General features: G+C 42.7%; 1 protein-coding gene across 3 annotated transcripts in view; it reads right to left on the bottom strand.

Moving 5' to 3' along the window:
- Positions 1 to 24,207, bottom strand: part of RPS6KC1 (ribosomal protein S6 kinase C1) — a 124,213-nt gene that overhangs the window by 17,785 nt on the left and 82,221 nt on the right. For all 3 annotated transcript variants that reach the window (XM_054169363.1, XM_009897507.2, XM_054169377.1), the window contains 4 exons: positions 22,858 to 22,905; positions 21,133 to 21,265; positions 7,646 to 9,223; positions 7,285 to 7,374 (listed from right to left, as the gene is read on the bottom strand). In XM_054169363.1, coding sequence (XP_054025338.1) covers positions 7,285 to 7,374; positions 7,646 to 9,223; positions 21,133 to 21,265; positions 22,858 to 22,905 — 1,849 coding nt within the window. The remainder of the gene's footprint in view (positions 1 to 7,284; positions 7,375 to 7,645; positions 9,224 to 21,132; positions 21,266 to 22,857; positions 22,906 to 24,207) is intronic.

Below are 24,207 nucleotides of genomic sequence, written 5' to 3'. Positions count from 1 at the left end.
GGTAGTGAGGCAAGTCCAATGAACATCTGCGAAGATCAAATGGATTATGAAAATAGGAATTTTCATCTGAAAGAGTATTGCAAAAGGTAGCAGCATCTATGCTCCTCTTTAGAAGAAATTACCTTGTGTCACTAAAGGGAAAAAAAAAAGAATTGATATAGAGAAGTGTTCTCTTTCTTCCTCTTAGCAGCCCGAGATGGAATTAAAACTTCCTTTCAAATAATCAGGTGACAAAAGAGACAAAGAAACTTTACAGCTCCGTTACCAAACCAAAGCAAACGTCGACTGACCTCGCAGCTAGTTCCATCTGTAATAGTTTTTTCTACAAGCAGAAAAAGAAAATACAAACCAAACCCAGCCACACCACATGGATAAATCACAGTTTCTTCCAGAGTTATTAATTGCCTTTTATGCCAGGCAGATAAAAACCACTGGATTATTTTTCGTTACAAATCAACAGCTTGGGTACATTTTACTGCTTACTTTAGTTACGGCGCGTATCAAAAAGCCCACAAGAACGTGTGCTTTACCTGAACCATCTAGCCTGAGTGCCAAACCACATGAGATTATTTTCAGAAAATACTTGATTCTCTCCCCAGACTTGTGCTTTCAACTACCTACTCCAGGTTCATGTCATTGTGATATTTTGGGAGCATCAGTTGTCACTGTTTCCTGCAGGACCAGAAGTCTTTGGAGAGCTGTACCACTACCAAAGGATGTTGTAAAGCTGTTACTCTCAGCTTCACAATAATTAGCACCTTTTGTGGCTCCAGACCTTTCCTAGTTATTCACTCTAGCCATATATTTTTCATGGTCATGTTTAGTCCTGTTTCCTATTGCTTGGGCTTGTCAAATCAAGCTAGCCCACCCTTCTCTCTTTGCTGCCCAAACCTCCTTTCACCTGCCCTGTTTTTTCCTTTCCTTTTTAGGATTATCCTGAAACAATGCCACACAAAAAGCTTTGTGTGGGCAGAGACAGAGATAAAAATCTAGTCCAGTCTTACACTAAAACCAGTCCACCCTGCAACACCTCTCAGGGTCAACAGCCCTCTAATCTACTACATTTATTTTGCTTCTTAAACAAAGTACTCCAATTAAATCACTATAACACAGAACAGCAGATTTAATGAGTGCCTGCAAACTCCTAGTGAAAAACACACACGAGTAATATGCAGGTTTTCCAGCATCAAATATGTATTTGGTAAACAGAGGCAAACCATTTTTTTTGCCTTATTCAGTAAATAAAAATTATAGCACAGGCTAATAATAGCAACCTAGCAATTTTTATTTTCATGCCATATGTTTTAGGTTATCAGCTGCACTCTGCATCTGCATATACAATTGTTCAAGATCATAAAGTGACATCTTCATTGGGGAGTATAAAAATCAGGTTGCAGACTGAAACATTTCGGTCTTTTTGGGGGGGGGGACAAAAATCATCCACTCCCCAGAACTCCTTTTTGCTTAGGTTTTGCATTGTGTACAATTAGTAGCAGGTTAGATAAAACCCAAATGTATCATGTATTTATATGTGGGCTTCTGTGAAGGCTAGCTGCTGTGAATAAACCTTGATTACCACACACAGCTTAAGAAAGTATTGGAATAACACGATACATTAGTGATGGTCAGTTTCCTACTTACATATTCTATGAAGCTGAGCTCTCTTTGGCTTTACAGTCTCCACAAGCAAATGTCCAGCTATTAGTAAATTCAGTCTAGCAAAAAAATCACTGTTTGGACAAGAAAGACTCCAAAGGCAGCCCAGTTCTGAAATCTTATCCTCCAAACACACCACAGGGATACAACAGAACGCATCCCTGCTGCTGGAACAAGAACTCAGAGAGTGTAAATAAAACATCTCGTTCACACATCATTGTTTACACAAGATATTAAACCAGCAAGCTGCTTCAACAACATGACACTTCACAGGTTAGATTGAAAAAGTACCTAAAAGATTTCTCTTTAGGAGTAAATCCTCAGCTTAATCTGGTTTAGTTGAAGACAGTCTTGACTAGGCTGTGGCTGCAAACGATTTTGCCTCTCTCACAGGTATTAAGCACGCTATGAAGGAGCTTTGTGAAACAACTTAGCAATTTGATTTTTAAAAGCTGGGCTACTGAGACTGGAATATAATTATTACTCCATTTAAAATGTAACACGTCTTTATATTTAAGATCACAAAGTCGACCAAACTGATACTTAAATAACAGAAGGTGATCATTTGCATTTCAAAATTCATCTCTCTTGCTTCTCCCTCAATTAGACCAAAACATGTTGATTCACAGGTTTGTGTGTGTGTTTGTTTCTTTTTTTAAACTTATTTATAGAGCAGAATAATGGCCCCCCTGCTAGGCTGGCATTTGCTCAAGTTTCTGTCTGTGTAAATTGAATCTGTTACTGGAATTTTCCCCCCCTTCAGAATACCAAGGCACATTAACGGAGAGATAGAGAGATACATTGCTGATACTATCGGCCACCAGGCAGGTGGATAAAGGGAGGGATTTTTGTTAGGTTTTTTTGTGGGGGGTTTTGACAAATCAGTGATAAGAGTTCTCACGGGGCACGGAGAGCAAAGGGCTGTTTAAACAGAAGTGAATCATTGCCATCTGATCTGCTAATAATTTTGTTTTCAGACATCAGCTGCTTAGCTTACTTTAAAACAGTCAGAAAACAAAACTACTAGAAACGGGGGGGGGGGGAATAATTAATAAATAAACAAACCACAAACCTCACTTTAACCATATTAACACAGCAGAAATTCTCAGTGACAAGTGTTGAACTTCTTCTTTAAAGGCAAATTGGTTATTGTTGGCCAAATTCCCCCCCCCCCCCCAGTTTTACTTTAAGTGAGGTTGAGTTTATAGGAGATGATTTATAATCCATCATTTCCCTTGTGGATCAGAGAAACAACATTTGACTTATCATAGGTGAACAGCAAAGATTTAGCTTGGCCATTAATCAAAAGTATAGCACAGGCGCTACTTTTAAGCGTCTGCAGATAGCTTTGTTGTTGCAGTACTTGGGTCAGCAGGAACTTTCTCTTTTTCCTTCTTCTTTTTTTAGGGGAACCATGCAGCAGTAAAGAGTTATCCAGCTCTACCAAGAGATTCAACAGCACTATAAAACACCACGACTCTGAGCGTGCGAGCCCAATTCTTGCGATGCAAATCCTTACAGATAAAGCCCATCTTCCGGCTCCGGTCCTCATGTGAAGTTTGGCAAATTAGAGCCGGCTAAGCGCAACAGCAAAAACCATTAATGGTACAATGCCACCTGCCGTCAACAGTGGAAAAGTGCCACTCCTCGCAACACATTCAGCCCGGCTTTTAATTTATGCACGATGTAAAATGACAACTGCTATTTCATACAAAATTAATCATACTACGAGCAGGGAACGAATGGAGCTTTTAAAACTATCTCTTCTCTCATCTCTTTGACAAGTCTCCATTTATAATGTTTGCATTTGTTCTAGCATTTTTTATGCACACTGCATCATCTCTTTCCTGCGTACGCAGTTGCATTGCCGCTCCACTTTTCACAGGGTAACAAGAGCTGAGCAAGTCTTTGCTATTCACCATGGCAAGGACCAGGTGACTGTTTCCATACCACTACTACTGTGCTTTGCTTTAATACATATTGCAGCCTGAAGTACTGAAAGTTTCAAATACAAAAGCCTAGATCCTGCAAGCAAACTCTGTATAGTTGCAACTCTATTCTCCCCTGAGTCTGAAAAGCTTCTCCATTAATACAGTGTTATTCCTAGCCTCTCCAGGAAATAGATTTGATATATAAACTGTAGAACACACTCCGTGTTTTCCTTCAGCCAATAAAGTAACAAATCTTTTAGTATGTCCTTAGGCACTTCAGTGCTCAACACTTTAGACCCTGTCTCTGTCTAAAGTAACACTTGAAATGTAATTAATTAACAAGACAAAATTGCTTCAAATACATTTTTACATGTTTCATATAATTCTGCAGCACAATTTTCTACCTATATTAAATTGATTATATGCTGCTTTAAATTCCACATTCATCCTTTCCCTTTTCTGACTCCAAAATTTGCTCTTCAATAATACAATGCACAAAAAGAACCACATCCCAGGAATCATCATCTGTTCTCAGTCTCCAGCACCAGACCTTTGAAGACAGTGTTTTGATAGACATCCTCCCTTTCGTGCATACTTCTAAACAGTGTATTTAAATAACATCAAAATCACATTACCTACATCTCATAGTTATCATATAAAAAGTTATCCTACAAAACTCCTATTCTACCCTGAGCTCTGAAAACACACACCAAGCTAAACAACACAGAGACAAAATTTCACAAGCCAAGCTTCTCTGTATCCTTCAGTTAGGAGAGAAAAGGAGAGGGAAGACGGAGTATCCAGAGATAGGGCAACACAGCACACAATATTGGAAATACTGGGGAAATTCAAAATGAGATAAAGACTCACTTTGAATAACTTTTAGTCACTGTGTCCTGTTATGATAAGAAATCATAAGACCCGATTAAATTTTGTGAAGATCACTTGTTCACCTCAACAAACCTTCAATCCTTCCTCCAGCAGAAAAAATAAAGCTGAGAGATACATTTACAATCAGTTTTTTTTAAAAACAAAAATAATTTTAAACCCCCAAACATTAAAACCTCCTCTTTGTGCACTGAACTTGAGCACAAAGATAATTACAAAATCTTTACTCAAGGAAGCAGTTTATGGAGGTATGTTAGTTATCTTGATAAAGGCATGGGTACCAGCGACGTGGTAAACTCAACGTGGAAAATCATCCTAGAATCATAGAATCAATACAGTTGGAAAAGACATCAGAGATCATCAACCCATCACCCAACACCTCATGACAACTAAACCATGGCTTTGAGTGCCACATGCAATCCCTTTTAGAACCCCTCCAGGGACAGTGACTCCACCACCTCCCTGAGCAGCACATTCCAATGGCCGATTACTCTTTCTGGGAAGAACTTTCTCCTCACCTCCAGCCTAAAATACCCGTGACACAGCTTGAGACTGTGTCCTCTTGTTCTGGTGCTGGTTGCCTGGGAGAAGAGACCAACCCCCACCTGGCTACAACCTCCCTGCAGGTAGTTGCAGAGAGCAGTAAGGTCTCCCCTGAGCCTCCTCTTCTCCAGGCTAAACAACCCCACCTCCCTTAGTCTCTCCTCATAGGGCTTGTGCTTGAGACCTCTCATCATCTTATCATCCAAAAAAGGGGGGTTTTGAAGTCTAAAGTAAGCCCACTAGCATGACTGGATTTTTTAACACTGATTGAAAGTTTTAGAGCAAAATTTACAAGAAGCAGCAGCCCTAAGAAAGCTTCTTTGGCTTCAGCTATACTCCAGTATTGAAAACACAGGTATTAAATCATTGCTCAGAACAGAATGGCAGTTGGGCTCCAACATACATTTTGTACTGCTAAGTTATACCAGGTGTTACTCTTCTATGCAAAAAATTGGCATGAAATAGCTACACTTAAATAAGAGTACACTTTACAGATAAAACATTAAGATGAAAGAAAGACAAAAGGTAAGAATCATAAAGCCATCCATTCAGCCATCCTGCATACATTTAACATTTGCATTTGCAAATCTTCATCTTGTAGATCACCAGTCACAGACACACAAAGCAAACTGCAGCTTGGGTTAGGGCACAGAGGGTGGAGAGGAGAAGGCAATTTAACCAAGAAAAGCCCGATGGAAACCACACCTGTGCTGTGAGGTGGAAATAATGATGGTGCAGAAAACTTTATCCTTGCATTTGGGGACTTCTAAATATTATTTCAACTGCTCCCTAAACACTTAATTACTGCAGGAGTTGGCTGGTTGGGGCTTAGGGGGCTAAAAAAGCCTCTCTTTGGATCCTCATTAAAATACAGAAAAAGTAAGCTTTGACATTCACAGCTCATTAATGATGACAAGGTGGGGAAAGGCCGCACGCTTCCATCTTTGCTACTGCTCAACTAGGGAATGCTTTGTAGGAGGCTGGATTAGGGAGGCAGGAGGCCTCTTTCTAACAGGACATCAGACACGCTGGCAACCCGGACACAATTCTATTTCACAACCTGAGGAACTGCTGGGATTCACTGATTTTCTTTTTCTTGAAGTGGAGTAAGGCTTAAAAGAAAAGGTGCTGGATTTGTAGGTAAAAAGAATTATTTTCTGTAATCCTTGCCCTTTTAACTTGTGTCTGGATAGAAAATATTTTGGTTACTTTTTATCTGGAGAGGATGGCATTCAGATTTCTGTTGAGATCCCACCACCTTCATTAACAGAGAGCAGCTCCTTGCAGTACTTCAGTCGCAGGACTAAGTCACAGGGTAAACAGCGGATGCCAAACCAAGTTCAGAACTTCCATTGCTAGTAACTATTACTCTTAATTTTACTGAGCACATTTGCAGACTCTGAGCTTGAGGACTACACCTGCATGCCAAGCTGCAATGCCTGGCCAGACCACGCACTGAGCAGAAAAAGTATGTCAGCATTTCAAATTCAGGATAGAAAAGAAACTGAAAATCTGAATAACCTCCCAGTGGTCATTTCAGCTCTAAGGGCAGAGGGTTTAAAGCCAGCTATGAAATTGTTAAAATATTAAATTCTAAGTAAAACACTTGATTTTTGGCTGTCACTACCATTTGACCACTATATTAGCAGAAAATAAATTGGAAAAAAGGAAAAGAGGGAGGGCTGGGTTTTCAAGTGCCATCCTTGCTACAAAAACCCAGGAGATTGATTTTATTACCCTCATGATTGATGAAAGCAGTTCTAAGAAAAGAGCTGTCTAAACTATTTCAAAGCCCACTGTAGCTCATCAAAAATGTCAGAGGTACCTCTGAGCCTATTAGGGATGTGTTTTTCAAAATGCTATGGGGTTTTTTTTCCCCCCTCTATGTTCTTTGCTTATATAAATTTTTGCACTTTTAAGGCTCTCGGTGTGATCTTCTCAGTCCGCCCTTTCCCTTAGTTGCTCCTGCCAGTTTATCAAGATCTACTCACACACAGCAAATAACTGCAAGGAAACGAAACGTTCCTCAAATTTGCTTGAACAAGACATTCAATACAATTACACTTCATGGAAGTGATCTAACAAGCATTATCACAGTTCAACAACAAAGCAGTTATGAGCCCTCCAGCTTTTTAAGATGCTCCAGAAAGCGCAAAGAAAACTCAGATACTGCATGATCTCAAGTTCTGTGCTACAGAGGCTCCGTGAGAAAATGAAAGCTCCTAGTCTACCTTCCAAGTGAAACATTGTAGGTGATTGCTCTAACCTGGGGCACAGTACATTCTCTCCATGGCATCGTTGTCACAGGAATCTTCAACCTCCCTCCACCTGCTAAAATACGTTAGCTGAATGTGTCCTAAAAACAAAACGACAGGAGAAATCAAAACATTTTTCCCTTCCATTTTCTGCAGAAGTGAACTGTAATTACTCCTTTTGTAGCTAAAAACAGTATCATTAAGAATAATGGCATCATTAAGTACTAGAAGCTATTACTGGGGGTGAATTTGCTGCACTGATAATGAAGCTCTAGACAGGAAATGAAGATACTAATTACAAGATAAAACGCCTACTCAGTTAATTGGAAGCAACAGCGAATAAAAAGAAATGCATTTGCAAAAGTTCCTGACCTCTATCATTCAATAAGATGTTGTTTGGGTTCAAATCACGGCACACAATTCCTTCTCTATGTAAAGCATCAAGGGCTACAACCATTTCAGCTGCCCATCTTTGAATGCAATTCTCTGGAATATAAAACCTGGAGGTTATGGCTAATCTTTTGTCGAGGTCCTGAAAAATTTGATGTATTTCCTTCTCCCCTGCTACTGCTACGTTGTCTTCCCTCTTTGGTGCTGCCTTTTTACTTTCAGTTGCTGGTAACAAAGCCGAGTCCATTTCCTCTTTCCCAGAGTCTTCGGTTTGATCGGAAAACAGCAACACTGCTTCGTTTCCTAACGGATCTCCATCCAAGCTAGCATCTTGAGCACCTGAGAGCGAGTCGGAGACAAACAAACTTTCTTCTTTGCTCTCCGTGTTTAAGGAGCAGGCTCCAAGGCCTTGAAACAGAGCCCCATCTTCTGAACTACCTACCTCTTGGTCAGAAACAAAGAGTGTCCCAAGAGCTCCCTGAGTGACACTGTTTTGTCCATTCGCTTCCCAGGGGGAAGGATCACCCAACTCTGGCGCCACAAGATTTGGCTCTTGATGAAACGATTTACAAGGCTCTGCAGAATTATTTAGCTGTAAGACATCAGGTGTTTCTAACAACTTTACTTCCAAAGCGTCCCCACTAGTTTTTGTAAACTTGTTTGGCCTCAATGCTGCTGCCTCTTCTGTTTCATCAGACACCCCGGGTAAGTTTATTAAGAGATCAGGCCTGCCTTCATCAGTGCTATTTACATCATCAAAAGCAGCATCCTTAAAGGAGATAACTGGCACAGAGTCATTTGAACCTCTGCTGATGGTGTCATGAGCTTTGACACCCGTTTTGTTCTCTAGGGCATCCAAACTCCTGTCATGATCCAAGACAGAAAACAATGGCTTCAAAGGTTCTGATTTCAGATTGTATAATTTTTCTCCAAAATCAAGCCCCAAGAGCTCACTTGTGCTATCTTTGCTGTCTATCCTGAAGAGTTCCATGGGGCTGCTCTTTGATTTAGTCAATGAGTCCAATATCCTAGTAGGGCTAGCCATTCCTGACTCGTCGTCGTCAATGAAAAGCCTTTGTTCCTGAGATGCAATCTGTGACGTGAAGTTATCGCTGCCAACAACCCTGCATTTCTGCAAGCAACTCCTCTCTTTGGTATTCAGACCTTCACTCTCCAGTTTAACCACTGGTTCCTCATTTAGGGAACCAGAATCAATTTTTTCTTGCCCGTACTCATTGCATAACGTCAAATAACTAGTAGTGCATTCTTCTTCTGAGCTGGATCCTGAGTCCATCCACTTTGAACCCTCTTGGCCGTCTTCCTGGTTGCTGCTGTCATCCTGAGAGCTTGGCGTTAGGCTGCTCTTTAGTGGGACCACCTTTAGCGAGCTCCCCCCATAGCTTTCTTTGGAATCAGTGCTGCTACCAATTTCTTTAGGAATTGGTGTTGGCTGCTCCAGGTATATTTTAGTTGAACCAGACGTCCCGGGTTCAGGAATTTCAAAGCTCTCTTCAGGACTTCTGTTTAAGAACTTACTGAGGCAAGACCACAATTTTCCTCCTGCAAGAAAAGAAGGGGGGGAGGGGAGAACATCTTCATTTCACTCAAAATAGAATCAGTTTCATTATGAAATAGGCAAATACCCTCATTGTCAGAACACACTGCCCTGTTATACCCATAGAGCAAGTTGGATCTGCTACCACAGGAGGAAATAATTACAGGGACTGCAACTTGTTTTTCAAGCAGATCTGTATTAATACATAAATATTTAAAGAGCTGCATCTGAGATTACACTTCTTTTTTTTATTATTAGAAAAAAAATCTTCAGTAAAGTCTCATTTCAGAGTCTGTCTCAAGTTGCATGATGGTGACTATTCTCCATCTGCCGTCTCAAAAGAAAGCAAAAACTAGGGAAGATCAAATGTTTTAGTGTCCATCACCAGTTCTGCCTGTACTGACTATTTCCCTATCACAAGCTCATGAGCAATATGAGGGGAGACAGGCTGAAAACTACTAATTAGCAAGTTTGGGAAGGAGAAGGGAATTATCTCATATTAGCAGGACATTTTAAGGATCTGTGTTTCTCTTTGAAGAAGTGGGGTTTTGTTAATTAAGTATGGATGTATTCCTCCCTCTAACTTCAGAACTCAGGCTTTTTCACACCTTGATGCGTTACACTAGAATTTATCAACACCATAAGTTACACTGGCAAATGCGACTTCACATCAAAGACTCTAAGAAAGTCAGCTCCAAAAGTAATAGTGAAATTGGGAAAGTACAAATTAAAACTCTCTACATTTCCAAGTACTGCACATGTAAAAACAAAAGAGGCTTACAGATTACAATATGTAATTGGCACGAAATAGATCAAGAATCATAGATTCAATAAGATTGGAAAAGACCTCAAAGATCATCAAGTCCGACCTGTCACCAAACACCTTGTGACTAACCAAACCATGGCTTCAAGTGCCACGTCCAGTCCCTTTTGGAACACCTCCAGGGATGGTGATTCTACCACCTCCCTGGGCAGCACATTCCAATGGCCAATCTCTCTTTCTGGGAAGAACTTTCTCCTCACCTCCAGCATAAACTTCCCCTGGTGCAGCTTGAGACTGTGTCCTCTTGTTCTGCTGCTGGTTGCCTGGGAGAAGAGACCAACCCCCACCTGGCTACAACCTCCCTTCAGGGAGTTGTAGAGAGCAGTAAGGTCTCCCCTGAGCCTCCTCTTCTCCAGGCTAAACAATCCCAGCTCCCTCAGCCTCTCCTCACAGGGCTGTGCTCCAGACCCCTCCCCAGCCTCGTTGCCCTTCTCTGTACACGTTCAAGTGTCTCAATGTCCTTCTTAAATAGAGGAGCCCAGAACTGGTCACAGGACTCAAGGTATGGCCTAACCAGTGCTGAGCACAGGGGCAGAATCACCTCCCTGCTCCTGCTGGCCACACTGTTCCTGATACTGGCTAGGATGCCATTGGCCTTCTTGGCCACCTGGGCACACTGCTGGCTTATGTTCAGTCTACTGTCAACCAGTACCCCTAGGTCCCTTTCTGCCTGGCCACTCTCCAGCTACTCTGACCCCAGCCTGTAGAGCTGCATGGGGTTGTTGTGGCCAATACGTAGAACCTGGCACTTGGATGTGCTAAATCTCATGCCCTTGGACTCTGCCCTTCTGTCCAGCCTGTCAGGGTCCCTCTGCAGACCTCTCCCACCCTTTAACAGATCAACTCCTGCCCCCAGCTTGGTGTCATCTGCAAATTTACTGATGATGGACTCAATCCCTTTGTCCAGATCATCAATAAAGATATTGAACAGGATGGGGCCCAGCACTGATCCCTGCAGGACACCACTACTGACTGGCTGCCAGGCTGCCCCTAGGGTAATTCCTGTCTTCTGCTCCTTCCGCCTCACTTCACGCAAAATTCCATACAGCCTTGACTAGATTTGGCCTCTACTTAAAGTCTTAGCGTAGCTTAAGAAATTAGGAACCCCAAGAAGGATTAAGGAAGGAAAACAGATGTGTTGAGATCAATCTTTTAAAACCATGCAGGGGGGGGGAAAAAAAATAAATAAATACAAAAATCATTGGAAGAGTCAAGGGCTTTGGCTATGGTTTTGAAAATGTTCCATTTCAAATTACATCAGCAAACCTATAATTTGCAAGCCACATCAGAAAAATCTCTTTATCCTTACAGTGTGCAAGAATTCACCACTACCCACCTGTGAAAACAGAACTGCAGCAACTATTCATTTCCCATTTGTAAATGTATTTTCTTTACTGCTTTAAAAAAAGAAGGAAAAAGGAAGTTGCTCATTAATAATCACTAGGACTTAGAAACCGTAGTGGAAATGACCACTTACTGCAGCTCCAATTTAGAGTTAAATGCAAGCACATATGGGGTGGGGAAGATATTTATTATGTCCAAATATGTTTACACACAAATATTTTGAGGCTGGCCTCCTGGTCAAGTAGAAATACATAAATAAATGCTATTCAATAATTGTGTTTTATGGTGAAAAACAACAATTTTATTCCTTTCTGAAAATGTCCAATCCAGGGTCAAACAAGAGTGATATTTGTATCTGGGTATGTAATTATGCCTTTATAAATGACATACTAATAATCTTTCCCCCTCTCCCCATGTGTTGTGTAAGATCAAGAAAACCCATTAGCAAGCCATGCTAATATAGTATCAGGAATCTATAAAAACTAAAATTACAGAAATCAATCCAAACAAGTAAGCTTCAGTCATTGTTGAACAGTCTAACACACTGAGTAACTATAGAAGCTACTGCTTGAAGCTAAAGTTTGTTAGTGTTTAGTACAATTTCAGTGTCAACATACCTAATTTTAAAGATTATTTTCTTCTGCCATGAAGTGATTCTATGCCCCAGCCTAGCTCACTCTTTCTGGTTTTATTAGCACATGAAAATCCCCAAGCTCTACATTTTTCTGCAGTTATCCAACCTAAAATTACTTATTCAAATTGCCTTGCTTAACCACATTTCCAGGATTCCAGAGGTCGTACCTCTGCGTCTAGAGGCAGGCTCTAAAAAGTTAGTGCCCAAAATAATCAACAGGAAATTTCAGTAGAAAGTGACCAAGTGATGAAGCTGGATAGGAATCTTCTCAGTTTCATAAGATCTTCATGTTATTTCAAAGATTTCTGAACACTTTTTGGCATTAATAGCATTTGACAGGGGATTAGCAAAGACAAGAAGTCACAAACACTATAGAGTACTCATCATAGGATAAAAGAAAACCTAAGAGATAATCCAATTTAGACTCCTAAATTTGTTTCTATTTTTGCTGACAAGAAAAATTCATGACCTGTTGGATTTTACTTCTCCCAGTGCTCAGACACTTACATCCTGAAAAACTAAGGAGATATATTCCAAAATAAATGTATGGCTTTTGGTAGCTTGGTCCAAGAGTTTACTCTAAAGGACAATACACTTAAATTACCCTGTACACCCTGCAGAATTGGGATTTAGCTAAGTATGCAGTATCACAGTATCACCAAAGTTGGAAGAGACCTCAAAGATCACCAAGTCCAACCTGTCACCACAGACCTCATGACTAAACCATGGCACCAAGTGCCACGTCCAATCCCCCCTTGAACACCTCCAGGGACAGTGACTCCACCACCCCCCTGGGCAGCACATTCCAATGACGAATGACTCTCTCGGTGAACAACTTTCTCCTCACCTCCAGCCTAAACTTCCACTGGTGCAGCTTGAGACTGTGTCCTCTTGTTCTGCTGCTGGTTGCTAGAGAGAAGAGACCAACCCCTTCCTAGCTACAACCACCTTTCAGGTAATTGTAGAGAGCAATGAGGTCTCCCCTGAGCCTCCTCTTCTCCAGGCTAAACAACCCCAGCTCCCTCAGCCTCTCCTCACAGGGCTGTGCTCACGGCCTCTCCCCAGCCTTGATGCCCATCTCTGGACACATTCAAGTGTCTCAATGTCCTTCCTAAACTGAGGGGCCCAGAACTGGACACAGGACTCAAGGTGTGGCAGTAACCCCTGTATTTAGGAAATCCCACACAAAGTTTAAGTGGACGGTCCAGGCTTCCAAATAATTGTGATCGGATAGGGAAGAAAAACAGAGTACTGAAAGACATCTGTTGAAATTATTCTCCAAAACCAGGCCCAACTCTGCATCACTGCATAAGAATTTTTTTATGGCCAGGAGTACTAATCATAAGTCATGCGCCCTGTGTGAATTAATTTTCTTCCCTGCTGGAAAAAGAACAACCTTAGAATCGCAGAACAGCAGGGGTTGGAAGAGACTTCTGGAGATCATCTAGTCCAATGCTCCTACTAAAGCAGGTTCACCTAGATCAGATTGCACAGGAATGTGTCCAGGCAGGTTTGGGTTGAAAGCCACCAGAGGAGACTCCACAACTTCTCTGGCCAGCTTGGTCCAGTGGTCCATCGCCCTCAAAGTAAAAATGTTTTTCCTTATGACTAAGTGGAACTTCTCATGCTCCAGTTTGTGTTCATTTCCCCTTGTCCAATCACTGGGCATCACTGAAAAGAGTCCAGCCCCATCCCCCTGATACCCACTTTTTTACCCACTGGTAAGAACCCCACATAGCCCTCTATACTCCAGGATAAACAGCCCAGGTCTCTCAGCCTTTCCTTGTAAGACAGATGCTCCTGTCCCCTAATCATCTTTGCAGCGTTTCATTGGAGTCTCTCCAGTAGTTTCCTGTCTGTCTTTAACTGAGGAGCCCAGAACTGGACACTCTAGGTATGGCCTCAAATTACTGTCCTCATTTTTAGTAAAGGCATGTCTACTGGTAAATGTCATCATATTAATATATAATGACTATATAAAATTATACTTGTATAGTTTCTAGGCTGAAAGGCTATCAGACGTGCAGGCACTGTCATGATACGGTGTTTCACAGGAGCCCAATGGCAGCCACAGTGGAAGCATACACACAGAATCATAGAATCAGTAAGGTTGGAAAAGACCTCAAAGATCATCCAGTCCAACCTGTCACCCAACACCTCATGACTACTAAACCATGGCTTCAAGTCCCACATCCAATCCCCTCTTCAACACCTCCGGAGAAAGTGACTCCACCACCTCCCTGGGCAGCACATTCCAATGGCCAATCTCTCTTTCTGGGAAGAACTTTCTTCTCACCTCCAGCCTAAACTTCCCCTGGCGCAGCTTGAGACTGTGTCCTCTTGTTCTGGTGCTGGCTGCCTGGGAGAAGAGACCAAGCCCCACCTGGCTACAACCTCCCTTCAGGTACTTGTAGAGAGCAAGAAGGTCTCCCCTGAGCCTCCTCTTCTCCAGGCTAAACAACCCCAGCTCCCTCAGCCTCTCATCATAGGGCTTGTGCTCGAGACCTCTCCCCAGCCTCGTTGCCCTTCTCTGGACACATTCAAGTGTCTCAATGTCCTTCTTAAATTGAGGGGCCCAGAACTGGACACAGGACTCAAGGTGTGGCCTAACCAGTGCTGAGTACAGGGGCACAATGACTTCCCTGCTGCTGCTGGCCACACTGTTCTTGATGCAGGCCAGGATGCCATTGGCCTTCTTGGCCACCTGGGCACACTACATGTACTGGAAGCTAATCTCCAACGTGGCAGTAGTTACAAACACCAAAGACTTATACATACATGGCTGTTTGCACTGCTGCTGGTGAACCTCTGCTAAAAAACTTTGCTGGTTTTGGCAAAACTCCCACTTCCTGATGTACTTTGAGCAAAAAAACTATTATTTCAATGCAGCCTCCTGAAAAAGTCACTTGCCAAGGACCCTATCACCATACTCTGACCAATTACTGCCAAACATTTCCAGCTAGCACCATCTCCTTCCCCAGGGACAAATCCCCAGCTTTGGAAGTCAGAACACTGCAATGGTACTGTCTATCAATTCCTGAATGCAGCAAGCCTCTTCAGCATGAAGTTTCTTGAGTGCTCTCCAGATTGATAGGAACTCCAGCTTGTTTATGCTTAAAGAGATTTGACAGCTTCTAACAGCCACTTAAACTTTGATGTCCCATGGAAGCCCCCCAGCCTATTTTTGAAGCATCTGTTTCTAAAACTTCTGGAGTTAGTAGCACCAAGAAGTGAGGCCTTATTAATATCAGATTGGCTCTCTACCACACTACAATTTGCCAAGTGCTTTCCAACAAAGCTACAAGATAACTTTATGGACTTTTGTGCTTTTGAGACACCTTTGAAATCTCCAGCTGTGGCCATGAGAAAAGCCTGTAAAAGACCCCAATACCTTGCTCTCCAGTTCTGAGCATGTAATCATGGAATAGTTTGGGTTGGAAGGGACCTTAAAGATCATCTAGTTCCAACCTCTGCTGCCATGGGCAGGGACATCCTCCACGGGACCAGGTTGCTCAAGGCCTCATTCAGCTTAGCCTTGAATACCTCTAGGAAGGGGGCATCCATGACCTCCCTGGGCAATCTGTTCCAATATTTCACCACCCTTACTGTAAATAATGTCTTTTTAATATCTAGTCTAAATCTGGCCTCCTCAAGCTTTGATCCATTCCCTCTCATCCTATCACAACGAGCCCTTCTAAAACGTCCCTTCCCAGCTTTCTTGTAGGCCTCCTTCATGTACTGGAAGGCTGCCATTAACATCTCCCCAGACCCTTCTTTACTTTCAGCCTGTCCCCATAGGAGAGGAGCTCTAGTCATCTGATCATCTTTGTGGCCCTCCTCTGGACCCACTCCAGTAGTTCAATGTCCTTCTTATGCTGCAGGCACAAGAACTGGACACAGCGCTCCATGTTTATTCCCATGAGAGTAGAGTATCACAGTATCATAGTACATTAAAGGTTGGAAAGGACCTCAAGAGATTGAGTCCAACTCCTCTGCCAAAAGCAGGATCACTTAGGGTAGTCCACACAGGAATGCATCTAGATGGGTTTTGAAAGTCTCCAGAGAAGGAGACTCCACAACCTCCCTGGGCAGCCTGTTTCAGTGCTCCATCACCCTCACCGTAAAGAAGTTTCTCCTCATGTAGAGGGGAAGAATTGACTCCCTCATCCTGCTGGTCACATTTCTTCTGATACAGCCCAGGACATGGCTGGCCTTCTGGGCTGCAAGCACACACTGCTGGCTCATGTTGAATTTTTCATCAGCTGACACCCCCAAGTCCTGGTCCTCAAGACTGCTCTCAAGTCACTCCTTATCCAGCCATTATTTGTGCTTGGGATAACCCCAGCCCAGATGCAGGACCTTGCACTTAGCTTTGTTGAACTTCATGAGGCTGGCTTGGGCCCACCTCTCAAGCCCCTGTCCAAGACCCTCTGGATGGCATCCCCTCCCTCCAGTGTGTCAACCAGACCACACAGCTTGGTGCCATCCACAAGCCTGCTGAGGCTGCACTCAATGCCACTGTCTGTATCACTCACAAAGATGTTAAACACCACTGGACCCAGTACCAACCCCTGAGGGACATCACTTATCACCGGTCTCCATTTGGACACTGAGCTGTTGACTGCAACTCTCTTGAGTGCAGCCATCCAGCCAATCCTTTATCCAATGAGTGGTTCACCCCTCAAGTCCATGCTTTTCCAATTTGATGACCAGGATGTCACGCAGGACAACGTCAAATGCCTTACACAAGTCAAGGTGGATGCCATCAGTTGCTCTTCCCTTACCCACTCGATCATAGAAAGCCACCAAATTCTTCAGGCATGATTTGCCCTTGGTGAAGCCATGCTGGTTACCACCAATATGGCATCATGATTTGCCAAAAGAAAAGAATCTTCAAGCTGAGCAAGAGTCTTGGTGTAGCTAAAATACCTAACATAATAAATCACCATCACTTACAAATTTGACTGGTAGAGTCTTGTGTCTTATTGAACTAGAACTACTTGGAGTGTGAATGTTAAGAGCATTCATAAAGTCACACAATAACATTTCAGGGACTATTACACATCCTTTCCCAAAATTAACTACAAGCATCTTCTCTATTTATATTTAGCCTGAGGTGGACAAAATTCTAAGACAGCTTTATCTATAGGGATTCCTGATATTATTGTCCTTGTAATATAAAGAGTGGGTGCTACTAACATAAGAGTGATGTGATCAAGACCATCATCACTAGAGTGAGCAAATAGTCACATCAGTCCTCACATGTTGTACAGCATAACTTTAACCCTATTTCAATTCACGCAGAGCTAGAAAATGAAGCCTTTCTCCTGAATCACTTTGCAGCATCAGCCTCCTGGAACAGGGTGAGGTGCACAGGCTACACATAGTTCTAGAAGAAACACAAAATGATTGCCCCAGTTAGAGATTTGGGATCAGACCCTTTACCTGCAATATACTTTTTATATGCATTCTTGGGCAACTTCCTGATCACTTTATACCCCAGCTATCCCTTCTTGGAATAAAATATGTCACTCCCTCTCCTCTCCCTTTGCCTGCTCTGAGCCCAGAGAGTAAGGTCTTGAAAGCAAATGACTATCCTTAAAGAAATTAACCTTGATGATTCCATGGTAATCAGGGAAAAGACCATATAGCACATCATTTTTGAATGGTTTGCAAAGAAAGATAAGAGGTGAATGTATTTCCACACTACTTACTGCTTTATCAGAAAATAAGGAAAAACCCTATGCAGTTTATAGCTTAGGTCTGTGAGTGTCAAGTCAGATGAACCCATGTATCACACCAGCCCTCACCCATGTCAAAATCCCTTCTGGTTGCTGCAGGTCTCCCTTTCCTCCCCAGCACAGCCTGCCAGTCATCCATCCTCTCTAACATTCCCCAGTTCATCCCACATGCTCCACACCCATTCCTGTTTAGAGCTCTCCCCATAGAAAGCACTCATGTCACCAGCACCTTGTTTCCCAATTTCACTTCAAGATAACCCATCTCCCCCTCATGTTTCCTATTTGCATGACTTTGACCCACAGCTGGAAGAAAGGTTAAGCAAGCTGCAGATGCTTCCAAGTATGTGTTTGCTGCCTGGCTGGCCATAGTGAGGATGTTTGACAGACATCACCTTGGCTATTGCCTTACCAAACAAATGGCTTGGGGTGCCACACAAAGCTGTGTGTTGCACAAAGCTGATTTAGAAGGCACTTAGTAAATTAAAGATCTTTCCCCCATAGAACTCAAAATATGTCACAGTCAATACTGGTAAGAGCAAGACATTCAGGCCAAGAACATTTCACTGGATTGGTGACCACGTGAAAGAAAACCAGGAAGAAAGTAATTTCTTTTTAAGGACAACACCCCATCTCTGTCAAATATTAAGCTGAGGTTTCTGTACCAAAATGAAATAGTTTTGATCATGTCATGTCTCTATTTTTCCTCACTGTTGTCACAACAAAATTATCTGTTGTTGTAAGGTTGTCTTAATTACCTCGAGCACGCTTTCAGGGTCAGAGCCTCCACCACAAGGAAATGGGAAAGGGCCTCTTGTCATTGGGCCCTCAGCATCCCTTATTTGCTGGAACTGTTCTGGGGAAGGAAAGTCAGGGCTTCCTGTCTTTCCCCACTTCAGGTAGGGATTGGTTTGGTTGTTATCCAGATAATATGTCACATACACCATCTCTCTGAGTTTGGGGAAGTGGACGGCGTTCACTGTGACAGTGCTGATGTTGAGGGCTGCATCTCATCTTCCCACAATTTTCAGTTCAAGAAGATTATCTTTGTCACCTGGTCAAATTAAGCCTTCCTTGAATTCTTTGTTCTCCCTATCTGAACAACTACTCTCCCCCTAAATTCCACTACTCCTGTACCCACTTTTCTGTCTGTCTTGAGAAAGAATGTTCTTCCAGCAGCAAAGAGAAAAACTATAGGTCTTCAGAAATTGCACAACTACAGGTTTGTTAAAATATTATTTTATCCTGTCTCTCATACTTCAGGCACGATGAGGGCAGATGGTTCTTAGTATCATAGTATCAGACAGGGTTGGAAGGGACCACAAGGATCATCTAGTTCCAACCCCCAAGCCATGGGCAGGGACACCTTACACTAGACCACGCTGGCCAGAGCCTCATCCAGTCTGGGCCTAAACACCTCCAGGGATGGGGCCTCAACCACCTCCCTGGACAACCCAGTCCAGGGCTTCACCACTCTCACGGGGAAGAACTTCCTCCTCACCCCCAGCCTCAATCTCCCCAACTCCAGCCTCATTCCATTCCCCATAGTCCTATCACTACCTGAGAGCCTGAGAAGTCTCTCCCCAGCCTTCTTGTAGCCCCCTTCAGATAATGGAAGGCCACAATCAGGTCACCTCGGAGCCTTCTCTTCTCCAGACTGAACAGCCCCAACTCCTTCAGTCTGTCCTCATAGGAGAGGTGCTCCAGCCCTCTGATCACCCTCGTAGCCCTTCTCTGGACACCTTCCAGCACCTCCAGATCCCTCTTGTAATAGGGGCTCCAGACCTGGAGGCAGTACTGCAGGTGGGGTCTCACCAGAGCTGAGGAGAGGAGGAGAATCACCTCCCTTGCCCTGCTGGCCACACTTCTCTTGCTGCAGCCCAGGATCTGATTGGCTTTCTGGGCTGCAAGTGCACACTGAGAGCTCCTGTTGAGCTTCTTATCCACCAGCACCCCCAAGTCTCTCTCCTCAGGGCTGCTTTCCAGCCAGTCCCTGCCCAGCCTGGATTTGAGCCTGGGATTGCCTCGACCCAGCTGCAGGACCCTGCCCTTGGTCTTGTTGAACCTCATGAGGTTGGCTTGTGCCCACCTCTCCAGCCTGCCAAGGTCCCTCTGGATGGCTCTTGACAAAGGGTTGGCCTCTTGACAAAGGGTTGGGGTTTTTTTTGCTTGTTAGGGGGTTTGGTTAGTTGGGGTTTTTTAAGGTTTTTCTCCAAATAAAATGTACTAGAATGTAGTAGTGTATGTGGAGATAGCAGTTTATGGGAGTCTCTAAGTTATCCTGCTGAATTACACACACCTCAAGAAAAGCAGGAGGTGTGTAAAGAGCTCCTGCTCCTGTAAAGAGCAGGACTAAACCCTCAGGATCACCATCAGGCAGTAGTGTAATGCGAGGCCTTTCTTCATGCATCACCGCTCACAGCAAAATTAAGTCACACATAGCAGAAACATTCATGCTGTAAAGTTAACTTTAACTGGCCTCATGTGACAAGTTACTCTGGAAAAAGAAGCCACAAATCTAAGTTATCAGGAAAAAAAACTAAAAGAATATTCAATGTAATAAAATTATCTTCTCTATCAGTTAGCTCAGTTCCTTCACATCAGCCATTCTGACTGAATTATTAACATTTCCTAAAGAGAGAACACTATTAGCAACCCCAAATTTATATTCTGCACTCATTCTAAACAAATATGGGTAATTACATTTAGGGGATATTTAAACCCAGGTGTTAGATGAAAAAAAACCCCAAAATGTAATTATTTTGTGCCACCTGTTCCCTGTACATTTAACAGGAATTTTATAAATAGTCTGAAGGCACAACTCTGTGGTTCTGCTTTGAACTCCTGTGTGATGCCACTAGCTATTTTCTTAAAAAATCCAGGTCAGAATAACTTTGCAATATTAGCCAATAGGCAAATGTTCATGTGCATAGCAGAGGGTTATTAAGCTCCTGTGTAAATACTTGCCATTTTAACAATAAGATGCTAAAATGATTTACTAGTCAAAGTTAACAAAAGTAGCCGAAGACTTTATCTCCAAGACACAACTGTAAACACTGCTGACAGTTGTTGCAGCCAAAGCACTCACTCTTCTGTAGAAAACAAACAGTTGGAAGCTTTCAATATTGCTACAATTCAAGTAACCCATCATGATTTGAGGCCATTTGAAACGGGAATCGGATCCACCGCAGAATGAGTCGCAGAAAAGGGGGAAGGACAGAGGACAGGAGTGAGGTGTCTCACATGACATCTCTTAAGAACACTGGAAATCTTTTCATTGGAGGTGCAAGAAATTAATTTGCCAGTGAAACGTACCATTAATCCAAACTTAAACCTTTGACTCTTTCCAACATTATACTCAAACGAGCGACAAACCTTCTGCGTGCTGTAACACAAGGAAGACAGACTCCTCGGAGATGATGTACTTGTGCAGACACACCATGTTGGGCACACAGCGGGGGATGATGGTCGTTCTGCTCCTGCTGTACTCACTACTTTTCCTTAGACCCTGACAGAGAACAAAAAGGTCAGTTGTACCCTCAGTTGCCTTTGGAGCCTGCTGTGCTCTGTGTTTATCAACCAAACTAATCTATCCGAGTTACTCTGGGCTTCAGAGAAACCACTCATCTGCTGCTCTATGCCCCTCGGTCCCCCGAGGCTGTGCTGATGGCATCTGGCGCATTTCCAGAGAACAGAAGATGGCACAAAGCTGCCATTAAAATCAATTACATGGGTCAATGTTTTTATTAGAATCTCTCCCGAACTAAGTCATCAGGATGACACTCAGTTATTTCCCTGTGACCTTTCTTTAAAATTTTATTTTTGTGTGTGACCAAAAGGCACTACTAAAAACCTTCCCCTTCTGAAGACAAAAGAATGCCTTAGCCTCGCAGGTAATCCTCACACTGCCACTGTACTTCACTGAAGACGACAGCCATCACAACAAAAAGGAAAGGGAAGGATTAGTCTCCTTGAGAGGTAATGATTTTTAGGAGGTGGCATGGAGATGAAGTTGCCAGAAGTGAAAAAATTGACGTGGGAGGGAGAAAGGGAGGGAAGACAGAAAGGGGGAAAAAAACAACAGTCAATAGTGTGACCTATTACAATATTGATAAACATAAGCATTGAAATGGGAAATTCAATGTTACCTTATCTGCCAGTAGATAAAATGGGGTTCTACTACACAATATTCACAAATAATCCTTTTTGAGGAACAAACAGGCTTTCTGTACACTGCAGATAGTTAAGACAAGCAATTTCAAAAGCCAGGTGCACAAAGTTAAGGCAGGGTTGTAAGGCAGAGCTGAAGCGAAGGTACAAAATGTTAACTAATTAGAGCTCCGTGTTTGGGGGACAGGTTTTCAGCCCTCCCTCCCATCAGCAGCAGAGTACATGTCAAGGGGAGCCTGAAATAATGGCCACAGTAACAATACTCATACTAAACTAATTCTCAGCAGAACAGATGCTTCGAGCAAATTGGGATCTTGATCTGAGCACTTTCTGAAACACAAAAGAGTAATGTGAAAAATTTTATTCTGACCATTTAACTATTCCTTAATTCCATCAGTTAGCAACATTAAACTCAGTTTTCACAGTCTATTGATGTAAAACATACAAAGGCAATTTTGAGTAAGACCAGCCATCCAGATTTTATCCAGAATCCACTTTGGCCAATATTATACTCTTCAGTTAAAGGAAGACCAAGCACAAAGTATTATGGATGTTCTTGGCTGAGGAAATTTTTCACCTCCAGCAGCAGCCTGCACATGTCCTGAGCCACCAGGGCTTTATAGACATTTTAAGCAGCACATGCAAACTGTGGTATTTTTTACCTAAAGCCTGCTAGGGTAAATAATAACCAGCAGCAACTCAAGTGAGTAAACCAGCACATCTGAGCCCTAGAGATATTACAGAGAAAAGAAAGGAAAGCAACTGAATGCCAGCACAAAGGATTCCAATGCACATAATAAAGATATTTCTTCTAACATAATATATATATTGCAGTGACAATTCCATACATTAGAAACAAATTGATCCTTGTGTGATGGTGTAATTTAGGAGGCCACACTGTTCAGAGAAGTAATAAGAGAGTTTACTCACCTTCAGTATGAAAGTCTGCTGTGTCCGAGTGTCCATTATAAGCAAAACCTAGCAAAAAGTATTCAGAGAGATATTGAAGATTCACATCAGTGAGCTAACACAACACAGCTCTTTAATGTTCAATATTCTCACAGTCATGATTGGGGAAAAAAAATAATAAAGCCCTGTACCTTTAAGACAACCTGTCTTTTTTCAGGAAAGAAATAATGATTGAGGAAATAGAGTAGAATAGAATTAACCAGGTTGGAAAAGACCTTCGAGGTCATCATCACCCAACACCATCTAATCAATTAAACCATGGCACCAAGTACCCTATCCAGTCTCTTCTTAAACACCTCCAGTGATGGTGACTCCACCACCTCCCTGGGCAGCACATTCCAATGGCCAATCTCTCTTTCTGGGAAGAACTTCTTCCTCACCTCCAGCCTAAACCTCCCCTGGTGCTGCTTGAGACTGTGTCCTCTTGTTCTGGTATAGATCTAGAGCACTACCAGAATGTCACCTGATTCCCAGTTAGCTAATTTAACTTGGTCACAGAACTAACTAGTACTTTATAATTACAGCATCAATCTAGCAGAATCTGATTTATAGAAATGCAAAAGTGACCTTCCTACACTACTACATTAAATCTTCATTGTACCTTCACTGAGGCTCTGGCCAGGCTGATCTAGTGTGAGTGTCCCTGCCCATGGCAGGGGGGTTGGAACTAGATGATCCTTGTGGTCCCTGACTGATACTATGATAACCTACCTTACCATTGCAACACTTTTTGCCACCAGGCTTCCTATACATCAGATGTATTGCCTGCCAGTGGGTTACCAGAGAGGCCTTTTTTTGTGAGTTTGGGTTGTTTTGTGCTTTGTTGTTGTTGGGTTTTGTTTTGTTTTTCCAAGTGGCCAGAGCCCTGTTTTCCATCAAGCTAAACTAAAAAAATAATTAAGAAAAAATAGTTTTAGCAACTGCTTAGCAACTGCCATATCCTTCCTCCCCTGCCATTTTTGTTTTGCAGCACCTCTACTGAAAGCATTTTAAACACAACACAGCAGTAAGAGAAGTACTAAATAATGACTACCTGCAAGTCCTGTTTGTTACTGTGTTGAAAACAAACAAAAATATGTATGTGCATATCTACTTAGGAAACTGCTTTGTTAGGAGGTTGGAATCCTCTGCATCTCTGTCTTCACACCAGGTTGATCAGGAATTAATTGTTTTCAAACTCCAAGAGCACAAGTGTACTTGAAAAGCACCAGGTGTAAGACAGCCACATGAGCAGCAGAAGCCCAACACCAACTCTCCTCTAGCAACAAGAACACAGTTCTGCACGGACTGTTTATGTACAATAGACATTGT

The sequence above is a fragment of the Dryobates pubescens genome, chromosome 2 (genome assembly GCF_014839835.1).
Source record: "Dryobates pubescens isolate bDryPub1 chromosome 2, bDryPub1.pri, whole genome shotgun sequence".
Classification (NCBI taxonomy): Eukaryota; Metazoa; Chordata; class Aves; order Piciformes; family Picidae; genus Dryobates; species Dryobates pubescens.
Note: the sequence above shows the minus strand (reverse complement) of the source record. Positions and strands in the feature narration are given on the sequence as shown.